Source organism: Myotis daubentonii, chromosome 1 (genome assembly GCF_963259705.1).
Source record: "Myotis daubentonii chromosome 1, mMyoDau2.1, whole genome shotgun sequence".
Classification (NCBI taxonomy): domain Eukaryota; kingdom Metazoa; phylum Chordata; class Mammalia; order Chiroptera; family Vespertilionidae; genus Myotis; species Myotis daubentonii.
Window position 1 is genome coordinate 65,263,746 of NC_081840.1, and position 20,785 is coordinate 65,284,530.

At 40.1% G+C, this 20,785-nt stretch overlaps 1 protein-coding gene across 10 annotated transcripts in view; it reads left to right on the plus strand.

The window, feature by feature from the left end:
* Positions 1-20,785, plus strand: part of ZNF106 (zinc finger protein 106) — a 59,218-nt gene that overhangs the window by 31,949 nt on the left and 6,484 nt on the right. For 7 of the 10 annotated variants that reach the window (XM_059704174.1, XM_059704200.1, XM_059704226.1 and 4 more), the window contains 13 exons: positions 658-727; positions 2,491-2,645; positions 2,730-2,790; positions 3,251-3,568; positions 6,303-7,080; positions 9,675-9,730; positions 10,299-10,444; positions 12,433-12,567; positions 13,840-13,956; positions 16,590-16,781; positions 17,239-17,301; positions 18,655-18,774; positions 20,415-20,486. In XM_059704174.1, coding sequence (XP_059560157.1) covers positions 658-727; positions 2,491-2,645; positions 2,730-2,790; positions 3,251-3,568; positions 6,303-7,080; positions 9,675-9,730; positions 10,299-10,444; positions 12,433-12,567; positions 13,840-13,956; positions 16,590-16,781; positions 17,239-17,301; positions 18,655-18,774; positions 20,415-20,486 — 2,283 coding nt within the window. Of the gene's footprint in view, positions 1-657; positions 728-2,490; positions 2,646-2,729; positions 2,791-3,250; positions 3,569-6,302; positions 7,081-9,674; positions 9,731-10,298; positions 10,445-12,432; positions 12,568-13,819; positions 13,957-16,589; positions 16,782-17,238; positions 17,302-18,654; positions 18,775-20,414; positions 20,487-20,785 lie in introns of those variants that run through there. The other 3 variants (XM_059704192.1, XM_059704210.1, XM_059704217.1) reach the window with 3 other exon arrangements.

A 20,785-nucleotide genomic window follows, 5' to 3' on the forward strand; every position in this document is an offset into this window, starting at 1 on the left:
CTGTTGCTAATACTGCTTAACCCTTTCAGAAACCCTTTCTGAAAAGAAAGAATTGTGACGGTAATACAGTCTGGAATCTAGCACTGTGAGAAAATGGGCTATTTCCTTTAATACTGAGGCAATATAATATAATAGAGCGAATAAGGGCTTGGGCTGTAGGCCTGGATTCAAATTCCAGCTCTGCCCCCCTTTGAGCTAGATACTGTAGTTGGGTGAGAGATTGTTCTATGACAAAGCCAATATCTTAGGGCTTGTCTCAATAGACTGTTTAGCTTTTCATTGTGAATATTTTATTGCTGAAATTTAAAGTAGAAACTGCCACGATGAAATCAGATAGATGTATCACTGGTTTTGTCCATGCTTCTCGGTCTTGCTTTACCAGGGTATGAAATGCTTTGCCTCTGCCCTGTGGGCTTCACTACCTCTAAAATGCTAAAAGGTACTTGACCTTAGATTTAAAAAAAAGATCATGTATATATTTATTCAGATAATATTGTAGTTCATATCATGTACAGGATACTTCTATTACTATCCTGTCAGTGATGGTAAAAATAATAAAGAATATTGTATAACTATCTCATAACTAATTCTTTTTTTCCCCTTCTGGATAATGGCCATTATATATTTAATATTATTCAATTTTCTGTATTTCCTCAGGATGGATCTTCTCCTGAACTCCCAAGTCTTGAGAGAAAAAATAAAAGAAGGAAAATTAAAGGAAAGAAAGGTATAGTGCAGAATATTCTGGCAGAAGGAAATTGTTCTTTTAGCAATTCAACCTTTTTACAACTTCACATAGTATAGTTTGTGGTTTTCAAACACTGATCGCCCATTTATTATTTTTTTTTACATTTTTGTTGTCTTGCTTAGTGCATGGAAAAGTTTGATTTTCTACTATATACATAACATACAGTTGCATCTGTCGGAGAACTACATGATGCCACATATACCTGTAAGCTAAAGTTAATATATATCTTGGACAAACTGAGTCCAATATAAAAACATTGGACTCATTGGGCCTTTTCAATGGGATGAAGAGGAACCAGGCCTTCAGTAAATTTTTGTCCATTTTGGTCATTTATCCATTTCTTTCAGTCTCCATTTTTTATGAATCTTGGTTGCTTTTCTCGTGTGAATTGAGGAGAGACGTTTTTAAGGTGGCTCACTGACTGATATGCCACTTCAGCGCTTGCTTTACACTGACTCCAACCCTGATCCAGTATGAGAGCTAGTGCGGGAAGTGATTGAAAGAGCCTTGGGTGATTGGAAGTGATGTGTAAGGTAGGAGTCAAGGATGACCCCAGTTTCTAGTTGGGGCAACTGTGTGGATGGTGACATCATTTGTAGAGCTAGGAAACTCCATGAGGAGCAGGTTAAGAATAGAGGAAGATGATGAGTTCACTTTTGGATCCCTTGAGTTAAAGGACCTCAGAGCCTGGCTGGTGTAGCTTGGTGGTTGAGCGTCAACTCATGACCCAGGAGATCACAGTTTGATTCTCGGTCAGGACACCTGCCCAGGTTGCCGGCTCGATTCCAGTAGAGGGTGTGCAGGAGACGGCCCATGAATGATTCTCTCATCATTGATGTTTCCGTCTCTCCTCCCTTCCTCTCTCCGAAATCAATAAAAACATATTTTATTTATTTATTTTTAAAAAGGACCTTATAGACACCTAGGTAGAGATATCAAGTTGGTAGTTAGGTATGTGGGTCTGGTTTAGGAAAGAGGTCCTGGCATATTGGATGGGGAAGAGACAAACAAAGGTGACAAATATATACAATGGGGCCTTGACTTACGAGTTTAATTCGTTCCGAGACCGAGCTTGTTAAGGAGCTCGTTAACTCAAATTACTCTATCAACTCAATGCAAAAAATCGGCTGAGAGACAGCTGGTATCTCAAAAAACTTGTTAGTCGGGACACTCGTAAGTCAAGGCCCCACTGTACATATAGTAGAACATTTTATTTAAAGTAACTAAAAAGTTTGATTTTCTGCTGTAGTAATGGAGAAGTTTGCTACAGCTCCTTCAGGCAGATTTCTCTAATAAACATAACTATGTTAACTAACAGACTAGAAAAATGTGGATTGGGAGGAGAGTGCAAGCAGAACAGATCTGGGGTCCAATCTAAGCAAAGCCCGGGGTGAAGAGGGTGGTAGATAAAGGAAACTGCAACAGTGGATTTGCTTGGGACAGATTTCACTGGAAGGGTAGTGGTGGAAAATGGTTATTAGGTAAGATGGTACCCCCTGGTGGTACTCCTGAACCTTTGAGGCACCTTTATCTTACCAATTCTCACTTTCGGTTTCCAGCTCTGACAGCAACTGACTTGACTATATGATTTGTGAGGTTCAATGAGTCTGCGGTACCTATTGGGAGAAATAAAGGCTTATCCTAGATACTGATGTAGTTCCATGTTCTGAGGAGGTGTATTAGTAAGTAAATATTGAAGAGGAGTCTCCATTACTAAACAAACCTATGGTTTCTCCTGGCAGAACGTTCGCAGGTCGACCAGCTGCTGAGTATTTCTTTAAGGGAGGAAGAACTAAGCAAGTCGTTGCAGTGCATGGATAACAACCTTCTGCAAGCCCGGGCAGCACTTCAGACAGCTTATGTGGAAGTTCAGAGGCTTCTTATGCTCAAGCAGCAGGTAACAGCAGGTGGAACATTCAATGAAAATGGATAATCTCTGAAATTGGATTTGAAAATTCATGACAAAATACTTTATTTTTAGATAACTATGGAGATGAGTGCACTGAGGACCCATAGAATACAAATTCTACAGGGATTGCAAGGTATTTGGATTGGGCCCTCTGTAACTTTTTTTTTTTTCTCTATAGAGGGGAATTGAAATAGTCATTTAAAAAAATCATACGATTTCTCATGTCTCTTTGGTTTCATTCTCCTACGGAAAGGCCTGTAAGACTGTACATCCATCCTCAAAATGCTTAGCAATTGAGACAGTATATTACAGAAGGAGCCTTGGGTTAGGAATCAAAGCACCTGTGTTCAAATCTTGGCTCTTCTATTAGTATCTATATGACCTTGGATAAGTCACTTAAAATCTGAAAAATTAGATTATTAATGCCTATTCTGTCTGTATCCTTGATGGTTTTGTAGATATATGACAGTCTATTTGGAAGAATTAGGAGAGTCTTTAAATTCTTGTATGATCTTTAAAAATACATATTAGCTAAGAAACAAGTGACTTTTCAGATAACATTTTTGTTTTTGTATGTATGTATTCCATTTCAGAAACATATGAACCTTCTGAACGCCCATACCAGGTTCCCTGTAGCCTTCTGCGAGAACAGAGGAGCAGTAGATCTCAAACATCTGCTGATGCCACGCTGCTGCCTACTCCCTTCTTCCCAGTTTTTCTGGAGCCTCCATCATCCACAGGAGTCCCTTGCCAAGTACCCACATCTCCTACTTTCCAAGCCCATGGCAGTGTTCCTGCTCCGGACTCATCGATTCAGATTAAACAAGAACCTATGTCTTCTGAACAAGAAGGTAATGTGAATGCTGTGTCACAAGGCTCTCCTTGCAGTGTGTCCAAGGAATTGCTGCAAGGTAATAGTGTGTAAATTTTTCTCTGATTTAAGGGCAACCCTGTAATGGGCAATTTTATATCAGTGATGTAAAGTTATACTTGTTCATTAAACTGAAGCTAATACAATTAATTTTTCTTAAGGTTTTCTTCATTCAGGAGAATTATTTAAATATCAATAACTTTTCCTTAATTTTCTCTAATATAGAATTACTTACTTGATTTTGTATTAGCACCTAAAAGGTTCCATTTATTGGATGGGTGCAGAGTTATTTAGTTCTGGGGTGATAAATAAGGTTGATGTTGTTCAGTCAGATAAGATATTTTCTCTGAATTTCTTAGCACTTGATTGTCTTTATCACCTAAAGTACAAGCCAGGGTTAATATAAACCTGGGAAACCTGGTAGCCATGATGAAAGGTAGAGGGGACTCCGGGGTTTAGAATCATCTAATAGGAACTTGAATGGTTTTGAGAAATAGACAAGGTTTTTAGTTTCAGTATTTACATAAAATAACACTCACTTGGTTACCATTTGAAAATAACTTCTGAGCAACTTAAAATATTACTTGAAGTTTGTGTAACCACAATGGTGCTGTATTAATAGTAAAGTAAAAAGTAAACAAACTGGCATTGTGTGATTTCTTAAGCCAAAATAAAAATTCTGAAGAATTATTCTATTTCTCTACCTGTTGCAACACTAATTTAGATGTCTGTATCAAATGTATATTGTCTTTCATATTGAATTTTGTTACTTTTATATTGATGATATTTAGTGTTTTCTTTAAAAAACTAGTAAGAAATGTAGTGATCTTTTAAACTAATTTTTAAAAAGCAACTTTAAGTAGATTTTTTTTCTGATTGTAAGACTAATTTATGTTGTCCTGGCTGGTGTGCTTGGTTGAACGTCCATGCACCAAGAGGTTGCCTGCCAATTTGATTCCTGCTCAGGGCGCATGTCCAGCTTGCGAGCTTGATCCCCAGTGGAGGTGGCAGTTGATGCTTCTCTCTCTTATTGATGTTTTCTCTCTCTTCATCTCCTTTCCTCTCTCTCTTTAAAATCAATTTAAAATTTTAAGAATAAAAAACCCTCTAATTTATGTACATTGTAAATAATTGGAAAACTAGAAATCTAAATATGTTATACATAGAGGGTATCCCCCCAAAATGTATACACTCACCTAATTTTCACTCCTTTTCAGGTTTTACTGATTTGAAGCCAGACTAAGCTTTGAACAAAAAAAATTTATGCTGAAGTGCCACTAGACTTTTTTTTTTAATTATTATTATTTTTAAATATATTTTATTGATTTTTTACAGAGAGGAAGGGAGAGAGATAGAGAGTTAGAAACATCGATGAGAGAGAAACATTGATCAGCTGCCTCCTGCACACTCCCTACTGGGGATATGCCCGCAACCAAGGTACATGCCCTTGACTGGAATCGAACCTGGGACCCTTGAGTCCGCAGGCTGATGCTCTATCCACTGAGCCAAACCGGTAAGGGCTAGACTTTTTTTTTAATGGGGATACATAAAAGATAAAATCAGCAACAGTCGATGGATTGAGGGCACACAAATACCGAATGAAATGATTCTTGATTCCATTGCTTCGCATTATCAGCAATGCCTGGACCAGAACGGTCACCAGTTTGAAAGCAGGCATTAACAAAAAAATTATTCATTTCTGTAGATTCTTTTAAATTTTGAAAATGAACTGTATATTAATAAACACTGACTTTATAATCATTCAAAGTGTGTATACATTTTTTTGGGACAACCTGTATTGTTTCAGTCTTTTTTATGATATCAGAGTAGGGAAGAGTTTTTAAAAAATATGAGATTTTTATTGATTTTAGAGAGAGAGGAAGGGAGAAGGAGAGAAGAGAGAAACATCAGCGTGAGAGAGAAACATGGATCGGTTTCCTCCCACACACACCCCCCAACCAGGGACCAAACCTGCAGTGCGGGTATGTGCCCTGACCAGGAATTGAACCGGCTACCTTTTGGTGCATGGGATAATGCTCGACCAACTGAGCCACATTGGCTAGGGCTTTCAGTCTTTTTTTAAATCTTACATGTTTGTGTTTACATGTAGACTTTATACAAAGGACAAATTGTAGTCCGTTATAACTTGGCTTTTTTCCATTTAATATGTCATGATCATTTCCCTGTGTCATAAAAATAATTCATCTAAAATATTTTATTTTTCCAGTTGCATAAATGTCTTTGAGTATGTGATTATTTTATCAGTTTAAATTTATAGACATGAAATAACTAAGTCAAAGAAAATAGACATTTTTAATTCAACTGACTTTTTAACTACTAGTATGTAGCTAAACTGGATGATGTACAGGTAAAATGCATAGTGAAAATTAAGAAGAAATGCACTTCAGTTAAATAGATAGTTTAGTGTCTACTAAGAATAGAACATGATGTTCAGTATGTGGATATTTCAAATAAGAAACAAGGAAAAAAGATGGATAGAAACAATTCCTGCCCATAAGGAGCTTTTGCAGGGTATAAAACATGCGTATTATTTGTGAGATTGAGCAAGGCAAAGTGTACTAAGTTCTGAAATAGACATTTATGTTGGTTATGAGAAATTGAGGGGTAAGAGAACAGCTTTAAAAGCCACGGTTTAATATGTCATTGAAATGTCATTAATTGTTAGAAATTCAACCAGTAACAAATAATTGCAGTTTATGACTATAAATAGCAAACACAAAAAAGGTGCCATCATTTTTTTCTTCTCTCTTCAGGAGAGGTCAGTGACCGCCGTTCAGTCGATGCATCCCTCACTGCACCGTTGTCCTTGTCAGAGCCAACAGAAAATTTCCACGAGCCAGGCCGAGAACTGAGGCTTTCTGTGGAGCAAGGAAGTACCAGAAACGGGGAAAATGTTCTCTCGTCCCAATCAGCTGGTCTTTCTAGCATAAATAAAGAAGGTGAAGAGCCAACCAAAGGCAACAGCGGGTCTGAAGCCTGTACCGGTTCTTTTCCAAGATTGTTCTTTGCTTCAGAAACCTCTTTAGAGAAGGAGCCCCTCTCTCTCGCTGACCAGCCTGAGCAAGCAGAGTCTACTCTGACATCAGCTGAAACGCGGGGGAACAAGAAAAAGAAGAAACTTAGGAAGAAGAAGACTCTGCGAGCCGCCCATGTTCCCGAGAACAGTGACACCGAGCAGGATGTGTTTACTGCTAAACCTGTGAGGAAAGTGAAAACTGGAAAGTCAGCTAAAGGAGGGAAAGTAACAACCTCCACCTGGGAAGATAGCAGAACTGGACTTGAACAAGAGAGTGTCAGGGATGAGCCAGACAGTGACTCCTCTCTGGAAGTCCTGGAACTTCCTAACCCTCAGTTAGAAGTAGTGGCCATTGATTCCTCGGAATCTGGAGAGGAGAAGCCAGACAGCCCGTCGAAGAAGGATATTTGGAACTGCACAGAGCAACGCTCATTAGAAACTTCTCGTTCTGGTTGTGATGAAGTTAGCTCCACCAGTGAGATTGGCACTCGCTATAAAGATGGTATCCCTGTAAGGTAGGGATGTTGTATTGGTCCAATCAGAACAGTTTCACCATTCTTTTATTTTTTTAATTCTCACTCGAGGATATTTTTCCGTTGATTTTTAGAGAGAGAGGAAGAGAGAGGGAAAGACAGAAAAATATCGATGTGAGAGAAACACACCGATTGGTTGCCTCCTGCACGCACCCCAACCAGGGCCCGGGCCGGGGAGGAGGCTGCAACTGAGGTACGTGCCTTTGCCCGGAATCGATCCTGGGACCCTTTGATCTGCTGGCCTACACTCTATCCACTGAGCCAAACCAGCTAGGGCCATTCTTCTTCTCTTTAAAAAAAAAAAAAAATAGAACTTTTTGTTATGATTCAGAATTTTTAAAAGAATCAAATTTATAGAGAATCTGTAGGCATTGCAGATGTGGAAGACTCAAAAACTTGGCAGTGGAGATTTGCTGCTTTCTCATTTGTGTTATAAATATATATATATTTTTTTCATTTTATTTTTTTTTATTTGTTTTTGTTTTTGTTTTTAATTAAATCTTTATTGTTCAGATTATTACATTTGTTCCTCTTTTGTTCCCCCCCATAACTCCCCTCCTCCCAGTTCCCGCCCCACCCTCCGCCCTCACTCCCCACCCACTGTCCTCATCCATAGGTGCATGATTTTTGTCCAGTCTCTTCCCGCATCTCCCACACCCCTTTCCCCCACAAGAATAGTCAGTCCATTCCCTTTCTATGTCCCTGATTCTATTATAATCACCAGTTCATTCTGTTCATCAGATTATTCACTTGATTCTTAGATTCACTTGTTGATAGATGCATATTTGTTGTTCATAATTTGTATCTTTACCTTTTTCTTCCTCTTCCTCTTCTTAAAGGATACCTTTCAGCATTTCATATAATCCTGGTTTGGTGGTGATGAACTCCTTTAGCTTTTCCTTATCTGTGAAGCTCTTTATCTGACCTTCAATTCTGAATGATAGCTTTGCTGGATAAAGTAATCTTGGTTGTAGGTTCTTGGTATTCATCACTTTGAATATATCTTGCCATTCCCTTCTGGCCTGCAAAGTTTCTGTTGAGAAATCAGCTGACAGTCGTATGGGTATTCCCTTGTAGGTAACTGGGTTTCTTTCTCTTGCTATTTTTAAGATTCTCTCTTTATCTTTTGCTCTTGGCATTTTAATGATGATGTGTCTTGGTGTGGTCCTCTTTGGATTCCTTTTGTTTGGGGTTCTCCGCGCTTCTTGGACCTGTAAGTCCATTTCTTTCACCAGGTGGGGGAAGTTTTCTGTCATTATTTCTTCAAATAGGTTTTCAATATCTTGCTCTCTCTCATCTTCTGGCACCCCTATAATTCTGATGTTGGTACGCTTGAAGCTGTCCCAGAGGCTCCTTACACTATCCTCGCATTTTTGGATTCTTTTTTCCATTCCGCCCCTCCGGTTGCGTGCTTTTTGCTTCCTCGCATTTCAAATCATTGACTTGATTCTTGCGCTCCTCTGGTCTGCTGTCGGGAGTCTGTATAATATTCGTTGTTTCAGTCCGTGTATGCTTAATTTCTAGTTGGTTCCCCAACATAACATCGAGGGTCTCATTAGTTTTGTTGTAGATCTCATTAAGTTTATCGGCGGCTTCTAAACAGTTCTTGAGAGACCTTAAAAGTGTGGTTCTGAACTCTATATCTTCCATTGACAATTTTGTCCTGTTTCTTTGTCTCTGCATTTTGTTATGCTTCCTTGGTGCACCCCCTAGTGGTCTTTGTTCGCAGTCTTATAGTTAAACCTTGATTGTTGTAGCTAATACCAGGGAGGGTCTGACCTCCAGGCCAAGTGGCTATGAGAATCAGCTGTGTCAGCAGTGAGAGAACTTCTGTCCTCTAGGGAGGTGCTAATCTAGCCTTTGCCTGAGGCTATCCGGCAAATGCCTCTGTGCAGGGCTTGGGTAGGGCGGGTCGCACAGGATCAACAGGGTGGGCCGGAGAGAGCAGTTATGGCGGCTCTCAGTCCTGTCCCCAGGGGCTCTGCCTCTCTGAGTCCCCGCACCCGCAGCAAAGCTCAGAGAGAAAGCTGCACTCGCTCTGACCGAAGCCAGACAGTCCCGCTTCTCCCGTTTGAGTCTGGGTCCTCAGAGACTCGCCTGTATCTGGAGCTCAGAGTCTGAAACTCCCTCCCGATTGAAAACGCCAACCGCGCCCTCCGCCGCCAGCCCGCTCCGCGCACTCCGCACCTCAGAATTTGACTTCAGCACTGCGCCTCCTCTGAGTGTCCGTATGCGTTTCTCTTTCCTCCTAGTTGTAGGACTTCCACTCAGCCAGCGTTCCTGTGGTTCTGGGTGATGTCCTTTCCGTCTTTTAGTTTCACTTTTGAAGTAGTTGTTCAAAGCCGCAAACTCCGGCGTTAACCTATGCCGCCATCTTGGTTCTCTCCCAATCATTTGTGTTATAAATATTTACTGTACTTTTATTTCCTTCCATATAGAAATTTCAGATGGAAAATGATCTCATCATTGCTACTTTGCCCATTGATTAGAACAATACTTTGAGTCAGGAAAATTTAGGTTTTACTACCTGTCCTATTCACACAGATGCTAAGAAGACTTTTGCTATTGTTTCGTAGCGTGGCAGAAACTCAGACCGTGATCTCCTCCATAAAAGGATCGAAGAACTCTTCAGGTATTTGGTTGTTCTGTTTTATTTAAATTACCACAGAGAACAGCGTTGTAAATGTTAGAGCCAGGGTTTAAATCTACTTAAATATACTTATAGAATAGGGGGTAGGACTTAGCACCAAGAGGATTGCTTTGACCAGCAGTTACGGTATTCCTAAATCCTCAAATCCTTCTTTTCAGTTTCTTACGCCCATCTCTCTTACCTGGCTCTCTTATCTATTCAGGTATTTAGTATTAAGGTTTCATTGGCTCCAGGGGATTTTGCTTTGAGACAGAACTGCTTAAAGAATAATGCCTTGCTCAGTGAAACAACTGTATGTGAAGATATTTGGTGCCTTCCCATTATCACTCAAAAACTCATACAAGTATCATTTTCTTAGTGAAAGGCCTTCCCTGCTTTCTCTTACTATGAAATGTTCATAATGAAGATCTTAATGAAAACTGTGGTATTTTTAATGGGAACTAGACTCTAAGGAGAACTCAGGGGCCACCATGTTATGTCATGGTTTTAATGTTTGAGTATCTTTTCAGACACAGTGGACATGTTTCTGAAACATATTCTTGTTTTCTAGAAATATCTTCAGAGCCAGGAGATGATGATGAGCCCACAGAAGGGAGTTTTGAGGGGCACCAAGCTGCAGTGAATGCAATTCAGATATTTGGGAATTTGCTCTATACCTGTTCAGCAGATAAAACTGTGCGAGCTTATAATCTGGTGGTAAGTTGATACAGCAATTTGAATGCTTTTGGTAGTTGCAGGTTTTAGAAACTCCAACTCAGCAATAGGGGAATTTATTTGCTGTCTAGATATGGGTGGGATTTAGACTAACTTTAGATAAAGTTGGTCCAGCTGCTCCACAGGGCCCCTGGGAACTTGATTTTATTCTGTCTCTCCACTCTACCTTCTTCGTATCACCTCTTCCTAAGGTGTTCTCCTCCTGCTCACAAATAGATCCAGGAGCTGCTGGGGTTTCTTTTTCCTCCCACCACCAAACAAGGGTCTCGTGCATTATTCCCTGAATAAGCACTTGGCACTTGGCAAAGGAAGGTGGGATTACAACAGTGGACGTGGGCTAGTCGGATCCCTGGAGTTTGTGATGAGGTCAGTTGCATGACTGCTATATAATAGGGGAGTAAAAAGAATACTGGGGAAGTATTAGAGGAGGCATTTTCCCTGATAGTTGATTAGTTGTGCAAGTTATTAAAGAGAGCAACAGTCTTCCACTACACACACTTAGTATAATCTCATGCCCATTTCTCTGAATTTTCATAGAATGAATTTTTGAGTGTTGAATTTGGTATATGTTAAACTAAATCTGTTTATCAATAATGATAGCCAAGAAACTTTAGGAACACTGTGTTGTCTGAACAAAGTGTGAAAGTATTTAAAATTGTTGAAGTCCTGAAAAATCAAAAGGTTAGATGATGGAACAAGAAAATGTGTTTGCTGTAGGCAATAAGTATATAGGTTTCTTTAGCCTAATAACCGGAGGGGCTAAAGGAATGACCGAAGGAAAGAAGCAATGGTACCAGGAAGTATGAGTGTAAGGTTTGGGGGATTGGCTCTAACTCTGAATTGCAGAATAAGTATATGTAAAGGGTGTCCCAAAATTCACGCAAGAAGTAATTTTGATAGAAAACACAGGTTTATAATTAAAAATTGTAAATTTTTTATTGATTCATAAAGTATACAGTATAGGGTATGTATGGAATAGCATATCAGGTAAATGGCCTCCACGGCTTTGCTGGCACATACGCACTCTTTTGTTATTGCCTGAGTAGCCGCATTTTCTAAGAAGAACGGTCCGATGATGCCTCCAGCCCCAAATTTCCACCAAACAGTGACACGTTGTGGATGCATTTGTTTCTCAACAATCACTCGTGGATTTTCTGAACCCCAAATGCGACAATTTTGTCGATTAACCAAGCCATCAAGATGCAAATGAGCCTCATTGAAATTCAGCCACATTTATGCAAAATGGTCATGGAAAATTTCAACAAAAGAGTGCATATGTAAAAAAAAAAAAAAAAGAGTGCATATGTGCCAGCAAAGCCGTGGAGGTCATTTACCCGATATGCTATTCCATATATAACCCTGTACAGTATACTTTATGAATCAATAAAAAATTTACAATTTTTAATTATAAACCTGTGTTTTCTATCAAAATTGCTTCTTGCATGAATTTTGGGACACCCTTTATATGTGTACATTCTAAATAGATCTCAGAGATAGTACAGATAACTATTAGGCTGTCCCCTTATGAAACCATACCTGGACCACTGGGACCTGTGATGACACCTGACATGTCTTAGACGATTATGGAGCATTTCATAAGCTACTGAATCAAATGCAGGGATTTGCCTGGGTAATTAGCCTCAGTTTGGATTCGGTAGATCTTTGGTCTATGTGTTGGACAGCCTTGCCCTAGGCATTAATTAAAATTCTTACCAACCTTATAGTGAATTGCCCTAAGTATTTTTTGGTATAACTCAGCTAACATAGTTGGAAGTACCTTACTGCATGTGGCCATTTGCTGGGCATTATTGATCACATGTTTACTGAACACTGTTTGTGTACCAGGCACTTTCCTAGGTACTGAGGATGCAGCAGCGAACTATTATGTTCTAGCATTTTTTTGTTGAGGAAAGGCAGTATCTGATCCTTCTATACCCATAAGTAATAATCTGATCTGTGCTTGACTTTAGACTCGGAAGTGCATTGGTGTCTTTGAGGGCCATACTTCGAAAGTGAACTGCCTCCTGGTTACTCAAACCTCTGGGAAGAATGCTGCCCTTTACACTGGTTCCAGTGATCACACCGTTCGCTGCTATAATGTTAAGGCAAGTGGGTTCAGAGAAATCAAAAGTGATAATATTGACCGGCTTTGACTGTAGTTATACTATGTAGAGTGGAGACGTTGAGACAGATGCTTCTTTCTTCCCACTTTCTCTCTGCATCTGTCATTAAAGAGTTTGTCTGTGCTTGAACTTCATCAAAATAAACAACACTGCCTGTATTAGCTTTAGCTCACCATGCTATCTGAAGTTCATATTGCATGTGCCAATAGTTCTTTTTTTAAAAATCATTATATAGAATTCAATTTCCTCTATAAAATTACAAAGAGATTGCACTAATCAGAGGCAACAGTTACTGTCTTTTTTTTTTTTTTTTTACAACTTCATGTGTGGCATTTATATTTGTAATTTTCTGGGAGAAATTTAAAAGACTGACTCTCAGGTATGAGAGAAGAATGGGAGAAGAAAACGGGCTTTTACAGCCTACAGCTTTTCATTCTACCCACAGCGTGTCACATCCTACCCACTTAAAACCATCTTAATTTTAACATCTCTGTCCAAACCGGTTTTAAAAGATACACCTGGGCATTTAGTTGCTTGGTATCATTAACAACAAATCTTGAACACTTAGTGTGTTATTGGGCCTATTCTAGGTTCTAGGTAATTAAAGTTGCTAATATAACCCAGTTCTGGAAATTTATCAAAATTGTTTCTTGAAGGTCAGATTAAACAGTGTTTGTTTAATCTGGATATGCATCAAAATTGCTAAGGACATTTTAAAAAATACATAATCTAGGGCCTACTGAATTAGAATCTAGGGATTGGATGTGAAGCTTGGGGTTCTATATATTTTAAAGGCATGGGTAATTATGGATCGGCTAACCTGACACTGGTTTGAACAAGATACTTGGGAGCTATTAAAATAGAGAATCAGTTGCAGGAAAGCACATATTTCATTAATGCTATTACATATACAACTATAATTTTCCTTTTAGATGTCAAATACAGCTTTAACTTTATCTTTGGCTACTTAATTTAAGAGGTTAATACTCCATTCCTAGTGCCCTTTGAAGAATTTCTACATTCCATATTAGGAATATGGGTAACATTATAGAATTTACATTTGTTTTTGTTATTACCTACAGCTTGAGAGTCTTTGGCCACATATTTCAAAGGAGAAAAAATATCTAAGATGGCCTTCTATAAAATAGATGATACCTCTTCCTCATAAAATCATTTCATACTCTGCTTTCAGAAGGGGGTTTCACATTTTGCTTGCTTAACCTCTGCTGATTAGGTGTTGTGTACTTTTATCAGACGCGAGAGTGTTTGGAGCAGTTACAGCTGGACGACCGAGTCCTCTGCCTTCACAGTAGATGGCGAATCCTCTATGCAGGACTAGCAAATGGCACTGTGGTCACCTTCAACATAGAGGTTAGTGGTTGGGGAGAGAAGGCTGAGTTCCCATGCCACTTGAAAATAGTTGGAGATGTGTGTGGAAAGAAATGGAAACTTGTTGGGGAAAAAGTGGAAGACAGACATTTTCTTGTTTTCTTATGTGAGAAAGCAATGGATTAACCACTCAAAACTGTTATCATTGGGTGTAGGTGATACAAGAGCCCGCATTCTGTCTGTTCAGACCCAAGTGTGCCAGGACCAAAATGTAACTCTGCTAAATTAAACCAAGCCTGACAATTTGGAGCCAAATAATGAGTCACAAGTTAAACTAGTCTATCTCATTTTTAGGAATGACACCCTGAAAAATGAGCTTAAATTCCTTTGAGTATGACACTGATGTGGTTTGGAACTGATTTGGGTTTCATGAGGGTAGCTTGTTCTGTAAAGTGAACTAAGTCAGAGGTTTGTCTTCATGCCCACGTGACCTCATCCTTTCCTAACTCAAAGATAGATTCATTTGTTGAGCGAACCTTTATTGAGCATCTGTTATGTGCTAGGCCCCAGGATGAGGCTTAGGAAATGAGTAGGGACCAATTCTTGATGACCCTGTGTGCTTTGCTAATGAAGTTGGACTTCATTTTATAGGGTTTTTAAAAATATATATTTTATTGATTTTTACAGAGAGGAAGAGAGAGGGATAGAGAGTTAGAAACATCGATGAGAGAGAAACATCGATCAGCTGCCTCCTGCACGCTTCCCACAGGGGATGTGCCCGCAACCAAGGTACATGCCCTTGACCGGAATCGAACCTGGGACCCTTGAGTCTGCAGGCCGACGCTCTATCCGCTGAGCCAAACTGGTTAGGGCCATTTTGTAGGTTTTAACATATGAAATACATGATCCAATTTGTATTTTAGAACAAGTCACTCTGGAGTTGTAAGATTGGAAAATATTGGTAATAGTAGAGGCAGAGAGACCATTTGGGAGGCTTTCTAACGGAAGCTGACATGAAAGGTTACAGTGGTTGGCAAACTGCGGCTCGCGAGCCACATGCAGCTCTTTGGCCCCTTGAATGTGGCTCTTCCCCAAAATACCACATGCGGGCGCACACGTGCAGTGTGATTGAAACTTTGTGGCCCATGCGCAGAAGTCGATATTTTGTGGAAGAGCCGCACTCAAGGGGCCAAAGAGCCGCATGTGGCTCGCGAGCCGCAGTTTGCCAACCACTGGGTTAGACCAAGGATAAGAGATGTAATCTAAGAGATGGAATTGATGGGTTTGGTTACTACTGTGTTGTAGCACTATATCTCAAGGTCATCTGGTCACTATATCTCAAGGTCATCTGGTCATCTTTTAGCAGCATGGTAGACATATTAGAATGTTTACTATGTTATGCCCAATTATAGTATCATTCATATAAGAGTTGTAAAATACATCATGGTTTCTGTCTTTAAGAAGCTAGCACATATACTGGAGCACCAAGTTATTTGGTTCACTTGGTAGGAATAGATTACAGAAGGGTAATTAGTGAAGGTTTTTGCATTTCAGATGTGAAGTGCTAATAGCCTAGATTAGATTTGGTTAGGGTAATAGAAATAAAGGAGAAAGAATAAATTCAAACTATTTTAATCAATGAAATTTGATAATTACCTAATTCTTTTCTCTTTTATTAGTTTAATGTATCGAAGGTAGATAGAAGTCAGGAGCATCTTAGTTGAAAGATGATGACAAGAAATTCAGATAGTCTTTAAATGGTTGAAAAACCAGAGAAGATGGACCTCAAGGCAGAGATTTGTGACTCTGCAGAGATGTGAATTTTGAAGCCTTGCCGAACTCCTAGAATGCTATGCTTGAAAGCGAAGGCGGTTTACCAGGGTTTTCCACCAATGGGCCGAACTCTCAGTCTGTCGCCCTAGCACCTCAGGGTCGCTGAAATCTGCAGGCCCCCAGCTGTGCTGCTCTGTGCTTATTAGTTTCTGGGAGTTTTACCCCATGCATGCACCTCAAGTACATTTTTTGAGGTTTTTGGGGAAGTGGGAAACTTTATGAACAAGATTGGTGTGGGGATGAGGGAAGCAAGTCTGAGATCTGAGAGAAAGGAATGTTTGGGAATTCAGGGTGTGACCATGGGACTCTGACTGATACAGAGGCTTCTGTGCTCCACTAGAAGATGTCCTGAAAGATGCCATAGAACTAGAAGTCAGGAACATCAGAATAGCAGAGAGGTGGAGGACAGACTCTTATTGAAATTGTCTAAGAAAGTCATTCTCAACTTTGGGGGACAAAAATAGTGAAGGAGTTCCTGGGACTGTGACATAGAAAATAAGAGTATGAAAAAAGGTGATCATTCATTATCATTAACTTAACGTGAGGGAGGGCGTAAAAAGAGAACCAGGTTCCAGTTATGATCAGGACAGTGTGGTTGAAGTTAGAAATGAACTCATAAGGTGAGAGTTTGCCCCCACTGGAATGGGGCGGAGAGACTCACGAACACAAGGAGTTGGCACAGGAACGGCAGAGATGGGAAGTTAAAGATTGGGGAATGGGTAAGAGAACTGAATACAGGTAGTAGAATTTAGTTTGTGTTAAGGTAGTGATTTGGGTTGGTTGATTTTGAGGTTTACCAGCTTAGTTGCTTTTACTCCATATAATGGTGACTTACTTTTCAGAACAACAAACGACTCGAAATCTTTGAATGCCATGGCCCTCGGGCAGTTAGCTGCCTAGCCACAGCTCAGGAAGGTGCCCGAAAGCTGCTGGTCGTGGGGTCGTACGACTGTACCATTAGCGTGCGTGACGCGCGGAATGGACTCCTTCTCAGAACCCTGGAGGGCCACAGCAAGACCATTCTCTGCATGAAGGCAAGTACAGGGCAGCACGGGAGCCAGCTGTCTGGCACAAGTGGACGGTTGGGATGACGTTTTCCGTGTTGTCTGATGCCTTATTAGAACACAGTCATCTTGAAAAGCGGAAGGAGGTTACAGTCCTTTTCCTCAGGCCTGGGTCACCAAGGGATGTGCTATTTTTTTTAATATGTTAACTTAGAAACAATAAAAGTATATTTTACTGTAGACTATAGATATATTCAAATGCCCTTCTCTATAATCATTCTGAAGAGGTAACAGACCCAAATATACACTGTCAATTCATCAGAGTACCTGGTGATAGGACATGTGTTTCAGTTCAGAAAATTTGAGAAATTTATTTTATACCTGGTCTATGCTCATCAAAATTAGAATTCACCAATTTACATTGCAAGTTACAGAGGAAACCCAGAACCTTGTACCGAATCTAACTCATTGAATTCTTTTCTTTAAGGTGGTGAATGACCTTGTGTTCAGTGGCTCCAGTGATCAGTCAGTCCATGCCCACAACATTCATGTAAGCCCTGTTGGCGTAAAGAAATCTTTAATAGGGTGGTGGTTAAAGCTTGAAGGATTCGTCAGATCTCTTACAATGTAAATTAAGCCCCTTTTCCAGTGAGAGGCTTAGTAATAATCCCTATGCATGCGCTCTTAGGTAATACTGAGTACCCTAGAAATTCTGACCTCATCAAAATTTTTAATAGGGAACCGATTCAATGTTTATGTAAGGTTTAGCTTGAATGCTGCATTTAGACGAGATAAATTGAGCATCTGAGGCGCTAAGAAAGTGGATATGATATATAGTTTAAAATAGAACTAATGAAAACAGCTGAGAGACTACTCACATCATAGAGGCAACTCTTTGAAGCCTCGTTCCTGGTCTGTAAACCTGGGGATAATCCAAGTGTTCAGGGACTTACCCAATGAAATGATAAAAGTGAAAATATAGTTGACCTGTGAACAATACAGGTTTGAACTACTTGGGTCCATATATATATATGTGGATTTTTCCCCAATAAATACCTGTACTGTTTTTGATCTGTGATTATGAATCCATAGATGTGGAGGGCTGACTTGTATGCACTATTCTATGCCATTTTATATAGAGGACTTGAACCTAGGATTTTGATATCTTTAGGATATTGGGGTACGTTCCTAGTCCCATTCTTCCATAGATACTGAGGGACAACTTAACTTTTAGAGGAGTCAAGAGTTAATATGCTGATTTTCAACTGCTTGTGGCGCGCCCCTAACCCCTGCATTGTTCAAGGATCATCTGTACTTTCGGAAGCTATAAAATACATACAGAGAGAGCTGTGACCCTTCTTTTTCTGTGGCACTAAGTTTTCTCCATCAGGATACATTTCATATATAGTTTGTGTGGGTACCAAATGCTTGTAAGAGTACTCCAGCTGTTACAATTAGTGTAGCTGTGTGGTTGGACAAGAAGCCTCAGAATTATGACTTTTAGTGAATCTAAAAATCAAGTGAATAAATAATCTGATGAACAGTATGAACTGGTGATTGTAATAGAATCAGGGACATAGAAAGGAAATGGACTGACTATTCTTGGGGGGGAAAGGGGTATGGGGGTGAGGGAAGAGACTGGACAATAATCGTGCACCTATGGATGAGGACAGTGGGTGGGGAGTGAGGGCGGAGGGTGGGATGGGAACTGGGTGGAGGGGAGTTATGGTGGGAAAAAAGAGGAACAACTGTAATAATCTGAACAATAAAGATTTAATTAAAAAAAAAATAAAAAGCCACTAAAAAAAAAAAAAGAATTATGACTTTTAGAATTAGAGAATCATACTTCTCAAAGTAGGAAGATACCTGGAAAGTCTACTGACTCCTCTCTCCCCCGATGCAGACTGGGGAGCTCGTGCGGATCTATAAAGGTCACAATCATGCAGTGACTGTGGTGAACATCCTGGGGAAAGTGATGGTGACTGCTTGCCTGGATAAATTTGTTCGTGTCTACGAATTACAGGTAGAATTTAGATCCAGTATTTTGCTTGAATGATTTGGGGAGACTGTCTACTTAGGTTTGATATTGACGTTTTAATATAGTAAGGTTGGGCTGGGGCCCAGGAATTGGCATTCTTCACAGGCACTCTGGGTAATCATGAAGCAGCTGATTCCCGGACTGTGCTTTCAGAAACGCTGCTCTGGGATGCGTGGTCAGCCTCATAGGCATCAAAATTTAAATGGTTTCTGGGCAGCAAGTGCAGTCTCTAAACCCATCTGCTTCCCTAAATGCAATTTGAAGTTGGAGACTTTGAAACTACAGAAATTGGTTGTATTAATTCCAATTACCAGCTTCTCCCTTAGGAGGAGGACTTATTAGAAAGATTGCCATTAGAGTATATTTTTCTTTTTTTAAATCCTCACCCAAGGATATTTTTCCATTGATTTTTAGAGAGTGGAAGGTAAGGAGTGGGACGGGGAGAGAGAGAGAGAGAGAAACATCGATGTGGGAGAGACACATTGATTGATTGGCTGCCTCCTGCATGCACCCTAGGCAGGGCTAGGGATTGAGCCAGCAACCGAGGTATGTGCCCTTGACTGGGAATCGAACCCGAGACCCTTCAGTCCCAGGGGCCAACACTCTAACCACTGAGCAAAACTAGCTAGACCTAGATTATATTTCTTTTTCTTGTTTTTTTTTTTTTTTTTTTTAATTCTCACCCCAGGATATTTTTCAATTGATTTTAGAGAGAGTGGGAGAGAGAGGGTAAGACAGAGAGAAATATCCATGTGAGAGAAACACATTAATTGGTTGCCTCCCGCACGCCCTGACCAGGGCCTGTGCCTGGGAGGAGCCTGCAACCAAGGTATGTGCACTTGACCGGAATCAAACCCAGGCCCCTTCGGTCCACCGGCCCATGGTCTAGCCCAGCCGTGGGCAAACTACGGCCCGCGGGCCGGATCCGGCCCGTTTGAAATGAATAAAACTAAAAAAAAAAAAAAAAAAAAAGACTGTACCCTTTTATGTAATGATGTTTACTTTGAATTTATATTAGTTCACACTAACACTCCATCCATGCTTTTGTTCCGGCCCTCCGGTCCAGTTTAAGAACCCATTGTGGTCCTCGAGTCAAAAAGTTTGCCCACCCCTGGTCTAGCCACTGAGCCAAAACAGCTAGGGCTAGATTATATTTCTGTTAAAATGCTACTGAACCATGGCTTGGTGGCTCAGTTGGTTGGAGCACCATTCTATACACCAAAGGTTGCGGTTTTGATTCCTGGTCAAACACATACCCAGGTTGCAGGTTCAATCCCTGGGCATGTAGTAGAGGCAGCTGATCAATGTTTCTCACATTGATGCTTCCATCTCTCTCTCTCTCTCTCTCTCTCTCTCTCTCTCTCTCTCTCTCTCTCTCTCTCCCTCTCCCTCTCTCCCTCTCTCCCTCTCTCCCTCTCTCCCTCTCTCCCTCTCTCTCTTCCTCTCTGTCTAAAAATCAATTTACAAAGACCAAAAACATATCCTCAGGTGAGGATTTAAAAAAAAAATGCTACAGGTGCCTCACATATAGTTTTAAACCTGCCAAAGGCCTTCAGGGACTATGCTTATTAATCACAAGGTGTAAATAACCTTAATTCTCTTTTTGTTTTTTCTCTCCACCTAAGTCCCATGATCGATTGCAAGTTTATGGAGGACACAAAGACATGATTATGTGTATGACCATCCATAAAAGTATGGTGAGTGTTGTTTGCCATGCCACACATTTGCCTTTGAATGTATTTACTAAAAATTCTACAAACTGATAATAATGTTAATACTTGTCACTTCCAAAAATGACATCTGTTTCTGATATGCCTCATTGATTGCCTTTCAATTTCTTGGCATACTGTTATCAAGATAAAACCTAGTAATATTGTTGAATATTTCATTTTCTATTAATAGCTAAATAATTGCAATAAAAATCTGATAGTACCATTAAGTAGAAGATAAATTTAAGATGTTTTTTAAAAAAAGAGTGGGCTTTTTCCAGAGACAT